The sequence below is a fragment of the Coffea arabica genome, chromosome 4c, assembly GCF_036785885.1.
Source record: "Coffea arabica cultivar ET-39 chromosome 4c, Coffea Arabica ET-39 HiFi, whole genome shotgun sequence".
Lineage (NCBI taxonomy): Eukaryota > Viridiplantae > Streptophyta > Magnoliopsida > Gentianales > Rubiaceae > Coffea > Coffea arabica.
Genome location: NC_092316.1, coordinates 12294084 through 12300794, shown reverse-complemented (window position 1 = coordinate 12300794; position 6711 = coordinate 12294084). Strand labels below are relative to the sequence as shown.

Below are 6711 nucleotides of genomic sequence, written 5' to 3'. Positions count from 1 at the left end.
ATGCTTCATTCTTTGAAGATGTGTTTTCTTGTAAATCGAATGGTGCATCAAATTCATCAAAACGAACACATGGAGTTATGAAACAAGGAAAACATGATCATGACTTGATTCAACAAGATGAACCGAGACGTAGCAAAAGGGCTAGAGTGAAAAAATCATTTGGAGATTATTTCACAACTTTTCTATTAGAAAAGGAACCACAAACCTATACAGAAGCTGTAAGTTCTTCTGAAGGATTTTTGTGGAAAAAAGCAATAAAAAGTGAGGTTGATTCTATTTTACAGAATCATACATGGGAGTTAGTGGATCTTCCTCCTGGTTGTAGACCTTTACGGTCCAAATGGATCTTTAAAAGGAAAATGAAACCTGATGGCTCTGTCGATAAGTACAAAGCCAGACTTGTAATCAAAGGATACAAGCAACAAGAAGGTTTGGATTATTTTGATACTTATTCTCCTGTTACGAGAATAAATTCTATCAGAATTATTCTTGCTATCGCTGCATTGAGAAATCTAGAGATACATCAAATGGATGTAAAAACGGCTTTTTTAAATGGTGATTTAGATGAAGAAATCTACATGGAGCAACCTGAGAGTTTCATAACTCCGCGAACAGGAAATAAAGTTTGTAAATTAGTAAAATCATTGTATGGACTAAAACAAGCGCCAAAGAAATGGCATGAAAAGTTCGACAATGCAATGATAACTAATGGATACAAAATAAATGAGTGTGACAAATGTGTCTACACTAAAAAAACAGAACTTGGCTATGTCATCTTATGTCTTTATGTAGATGACATACTTATTGTTGGTAGTAATGACAAAATGGTCAAGTCTACCAAGGACATGTTGAATTCAAAATTTGACATGAAAGATATGAGGTTTGCTGATGTAATTTTAGGAGTTAAAATTACAAGAATACCAGACGGCTTGGTCTTGAGCCAAACTCATTATGTGGACAAGATTCTAGAAAAATTCAATAAGAATGATTCTGAAATTGCAAGAACTCCATTAGACAATAGTTTCCATCTATCTAAGAATAGAGGAGAGAGTATTTCTCAAGTAGAATACTCACGAATCATTGGAAGTCTAATGTATTTAATGAGTTGTACTAGACCTGACATTGCATATGCAGTAAGCAAATTGAGCAGGTTTACAAGCAATCCGAGTGCTGATCATTGGAAAGCAATTTTAAGGCTACTTAAATACCTACGGTACACTCGGAACTATGGACTGCATTACACTAGATGCCCTGTTGTTTTAGAAGAGTATGCTGATGCAAAATGGATATCTGATATAAAAGATTCAAAGTCCACAAGTGGGTATGTGTTCACACTTGCTGGTGGGGCAGTATCCTGGAAGTCTTCTAAACAAACTATTGTAGCTAGATCTACAATGGAATCTGAGTTCATTGCCTTAGACAAATGTGGAGAAGAAGCTGAATGGCTCCACCATTTCCTTGAAGACATTCCAAATTGGAAAAAATCTGTGCCACCAATATGTATTCACTGTGATAGTCAATCAGCAATTGGAAGAGCACAGAATAACATATATAATGATAAGTTTAGACATATACGTCGTAGACATAATACCATTAGACAACTACTCTCAACAGGAGTTATCTCTATTGATTATGTGAAATTAAAAGATAACATAGCGGATCAGCTAACCAAAGGATTGAATAGAGAGTTGGTTGCAAAAATGGCAAAGGGAATGGGACTAAAGCCCATAAAAGGCTAAGTGTTATAAAGGAAACCCAACCTAGCTGACTGGAGATCCCAAGATCTAGATTCAAAGGGACAACCTAATTATAAGGACTTAGCATAATCATTGTGGGAGGTTATCCCTAGACCCATTCCATAATGAAACAATGACGCAAAGGAGAATTAAGGATAGCACAATGGTTTGCTTTAATGATTCTTAAGTGAAGTAATTTATTACTGAAGACTTAAGTAAATCACCTATGTGAGAGTGAAGTGGGGCCGCTTCAAAAGAGAATTGTTTAGGGCTCAATTCTTAAAAACTCTTGCTGAACCAGGTTGATGTTCATAGCCAAAACGAACATAACTATGAGAACTGAACAAATGGAGCATGATTCCTGTGTGAAATATATGGTTCATTTACACTAAAAAACGGGACAGTTCAAAGACATCATGTCTACTGGATTGCTAGTAAAGTAAGTGTATTTCACAAGAGAAGGTTCAATGGGTAACACCAACCTATCTTATGCAGGTTTCAGTCGTGGAACACTACTGTAGAGTCAAATAAAAAACAATTTTTCATTCATGTGGGGGATTATTGGAAAAATGGCTATATCCTGTTGGAAAAATGGCTATATCCATTGTAGAGTGAATGAGAAAATTGTTCTCATAATGGCACTCTTGAAAGAATTCAGGATAATTATCTATCATTCATTCATGTACATAGGATTCATGTATATTAATTATTGATACATATTTTGGATAGGATTCATGTACTTAATACATGATTTTGGAGTTATCTTATTGAGATACATGTATGAACATGAATGTGATGCTTTGATAAACGCAAAGATAATTATCTGAAATTTAACACTTGTTGCCAATTTCTAACAGTCACCCTTGACCAGCATCTATAAATATCTCTTTTTGTTTCAAAAGTAAGCGCGCTCTCTCTATTTTTCCTTCTTGCATCTTCATCTTTTATAGTGTTCCATATTACTCTAGTTCGAGTTCACTGTGGTGAAGAAAGTTTGGTGCTGACATATTCACCTTTAATCCGTTGTATCCTGGGAGACAGACGCCTACTTAACCTCGAGCACTCTACCTGGAGGGAGCAAACCTGTTTTAAGGAAATTGTACTCACAAGTCTCGGATTGTTATTATTGTTATTTTCGATCATTTCTTTCTTTCTAGGTTGTATTTACTCTTCTCTATAGTGTATCAGCCTATTTTTATTATTTCACTAACAAACAGAAGTACCAGGCCTTAACACTGATCAGATCATTTAAGTGACAAATTTGCTTGCAATATTGATGTTTGGCTGAGATCTGATTCTGCAAAATCGAACTTTTTGAAAAGGAATCTCTAGAAACCTATTCTTTCTTGTCTCAGAGTCCTCTCTGTACGTTCAGCTGTGAGAACATTACGAATCATCCCCTACCAGTGAACTTCTTCTACCAGTTTTCTATACAGTATGTGTTTTTCCATACAAGAATTTGTGGAATCAATTAGCCCGCTGATAAAGAGGAGCTTTTCATTGAAACGTTCCAGGAAAGTTAGTGCCTTTGCATAGACCTCCACTTCCTTGAGCACCAGAAAACTTGGCTTGAGATTCTTGATCACTGCCATCAAGGCTTCTAAATGATTAGGCCATGCTAACAATGACCAAAGCCGGTATGCCAAATCAATTGCCACAGCTTCATCAGCCACTGAATTATAGAATTCTTCCTTGAGATCCTTGAGGTCTGACACAACTATCTAAAATGAGAAAGGTAAGTTAATGGTTTGAGCAGAAGATGACAAACGTTTGCCCATCTTTTCCATGGTTGCTTCACAGGTTCCAACGTCAGTAATCTTGAGATGTTCAACAGGGCATTCATGACTGACAGCAAGAGCTTCCATAATCAGTGTCCACTGTGAACCATTATCAATTTCAAAATCCATTAAATGAACTTTCTTAGCTGCTGTCACAGCTTCCAGTATGGATTGACTTGATATGAATTGTGTTTCCAGACAGAATGGGACTTCCTATTGACATGACATGATCACAGGTTCTAGAAAATTCTTATCCAGCTCCTCAGCCATTGGCAACCATTCTTGACCTTTAAGTTTGTCTGATGAAATTATCCCCAACGCTTGATCAATCTTCTCGTTAAGAGCTTTAGCAAAGTAGTATACAATACAACCTTTTGAACAAAATTACAAGTTTTAGAAGCTAAGACATCGCATATATTCAGCAATTTTCTGGCATAAACTAACTGTTCATCTTCAACTTTCTCAGCTGCAGCTTGAACTAACAGTGCAAGTTCCAAGTCTTGAGCAACTTTGGAAGATACGCCGCATTGGCCTTTAAAGCAACCTTTTCCACTGGAGAGAACATCTGCCTTCTTGGAGTTTAATTGAACCAGCTGTGCTTTCGCTAATTTCATAATCTTATCAGTTAGCAAGGCTTGAGAGCAACAAGAATTATTTGGGGTATCAGGGCTCTCCTCAAGAAGCTTTTGCGGATTCCTCAAACGTTCAACTTTGTACCACATGGCTTCAGAAGTCCTACTGATGTTAGAGAAGGAAATTGGCTTTCCTTCTCTTCTTCAGAATAACATGAGATTTGCGATAAATAACTGGTTGTTACTACTCAGGAATCCATATCTTCCCAGTCTTGTGGTAAAAAACAAAATTTGGCCTGGGAGAAATTCCTGAAATGATCACAAATTTATAACCTCAAATCTCTCCCCTCCTTTCTTAATAAAAAAGTATAGGAGTACTGTGTTCTCAGCTGAAATTTTAAGAACTGATGGAAACTATGGCTCAAGGTACTGATATCCACTGCTGGACATACAAGTTATACCCAAAAAAGCCATTACATAATGCCGGACAAAGCAATCGCTTAACATGCCGCATCTATCAGTAACCAGAGGATACATATCGTGTCTAGACAAAATCAATTACTTTACTGATGCAGTTTCTGGTCTGAAAATCCTTGTATGGGATTATATGGGCGACTGGGGAATTGTTTAGTTCCGTAGGATCTCCACCTTGGGATTGTTTAATGTTTGCTTTATCGTATCTCCGACAAATTTGTGTGCACCTCAGATTCCAAAATGCCAAAATATATCTCCGACATGAGCTTTTGTTTTCTTCCCCATTTTAGGATATATTAATATTGTACAAAGTGATATGCCTGCAGAAAACTTAAGCATCTTAATGCATACTTGGATTCATGTTCATATTCTTTCCTAGTACCTACTTTACAAACACACAAGTCCTGAAAGCAAACTTTACCATATGAACTACTTGCCTACACTAAATCTTAGGAATCTCATTATTTTAGCATCCATAATTGGGGATGTGCTCCTTAACTTGAAATGGTTCAAGAGTTTCAGAAACTACAGTATAGGCCTGGAGATGTTGCCGCCTGCAGGAAAAAAAAAAAAAGAAGTTCAATAACATCATAGAAATCTTGTTAATCAGTTCTTGAAAAATTGTTAAATAACATGTTGAAATGGCAGAACTGGGATTCTCATTTCATCAGCAGCACAAGTTGAAATATATGGCAAAAGTCTTGTTAAATTCTTTGGAAGATCGTTGTGAATGATTAAGTCATCCTCTGGTCAAAAGAGTAAGTTGCATGACGGGCCTATTGCTAAATTGGAAGAATTGTAATTTTAGTCCCCAATATTTGGTCTATATGTCAAACTGGTCCCTAATGTTTCACCTAAAATAAATTTGATCTCCAAAGTTTCTAGTTTTGTTTATAATTTTGGTTATATCCAGGACGATAGAAATTCAATAGTGATTAACAATCAAAATCATTATAAAAAAAAAAAAGCAATCAATATCAAATGGCCATTAGTTGACAGAATTGAATTTGCATTTTTTGTCCCTAATGTTTCGAATTTAGCTCATTATGGTCCTTTAATTTTTGAATAGTGATATTGAGCATTTCAGGATGAAATAAGATACAAACTAGATCAAAATTGCGCTAAAAAACATGCAAAAGCAAATTAAAATTCTTTTTGTTCTTTTTTATATTTATTTTATTTATTCATCCCATTATCTTAGACTTACTTTGTTTTACATAGCTGGTCTCAAATTTGGGATAATATGTGCATTTATTGCTTTGCATTATGAATAATTTAATTCATGATGTGTTCTAAAATTTTTCTTTTACTTGTATTGATAATTAAACTCAATTAACTAAGTAACCCATTAAAATATAGGGTATGTATACCATATGTAAATTAGGCTAATCGTTATTTCTTGTTCCTACTTCAATTAGTTATCAATTAAGTTTGAGATGAAGTTGGTATTTTGTAAAATTATTGAATCATTCAATAAAACTATCAAGATATACAAATAATAAAATGAATATTTTACAACTTCATTATTAGAATGCTAGATTTTAATAAGCGGGAAAGGGAACAAAAAAAAAGAAAGTTTTTCTAGTGGTGCAATATAGTTTTTTTTTAACTATCTAATCTTCATTTTCACATAATAATTAATAAAAAAGAATTTCTAATTAAGACAGCTAAAATAATTTTACAGGGCCAATGCTTAAATCTCAAAAATGAGAAATTAACCATTTTTTATGCATCTAAATATTTTCCTTAATTAAAGATAGCAAAGTTTTGTGTTTTGGCATTGCAAAAATACAGTGAAGAAATTGTTCTATTCTTGGAATACAGTGAAGTGGTTAAATCTGGTATGGGGCAAAAGGCATGTTCCAAAGTTTGCTTTTATACTTTGGTTGGCTAAAAAGGAACGATTGATGACTAAAGATAGACTTTGCACGTAAGAGTGTTGTTCATACGTCTCCATTATGTGTGCTGTGTGACTCTAGAAATGAGTCTACAGAACATTTGTTTTTCAACTGTCATTTAGAGTAGGGACTCTTTAGCTCGCCAATTCTCCTAAAAAAGAGTAGGGACTCTTTCCACTAACAAATCTTACTAATTAAACATTCAACATAGCAATAATTTGAATCCAATATCACCTGGAATTTACTTTCTCAC

The 6711-nt window shown here is 34.7% G+C and overlaps 1 protein-coding gene across 1 annotated transcript; it reads right to left on the bottom strand.

Moving 5' to 3' along the window:
• Positions 1 to 3136: 3136 nt before the first annotated feature.
• LOC140004682 (DELLA protein RGL3-like) lies at positions 3137 to 4236 on the bottom strand. Its single transcript, XM_072044821.1, has 3 exons — positions 3886 to 4236; positions 3545 to 3727; positions 3137 to 3457 (listed from the first exon to the last, which is right to left on the bottom strand). Exons 1-3 carry the CDS (start codon positions 4234 to 4236, stop codon positions 3137 to 3139), a joined length of 855 nt encoding a protein of 284 aa, XP_071900922.1.
• Between the last annotated feature and the right edge of the window lie 2475 nt (positions 4237 to 6711).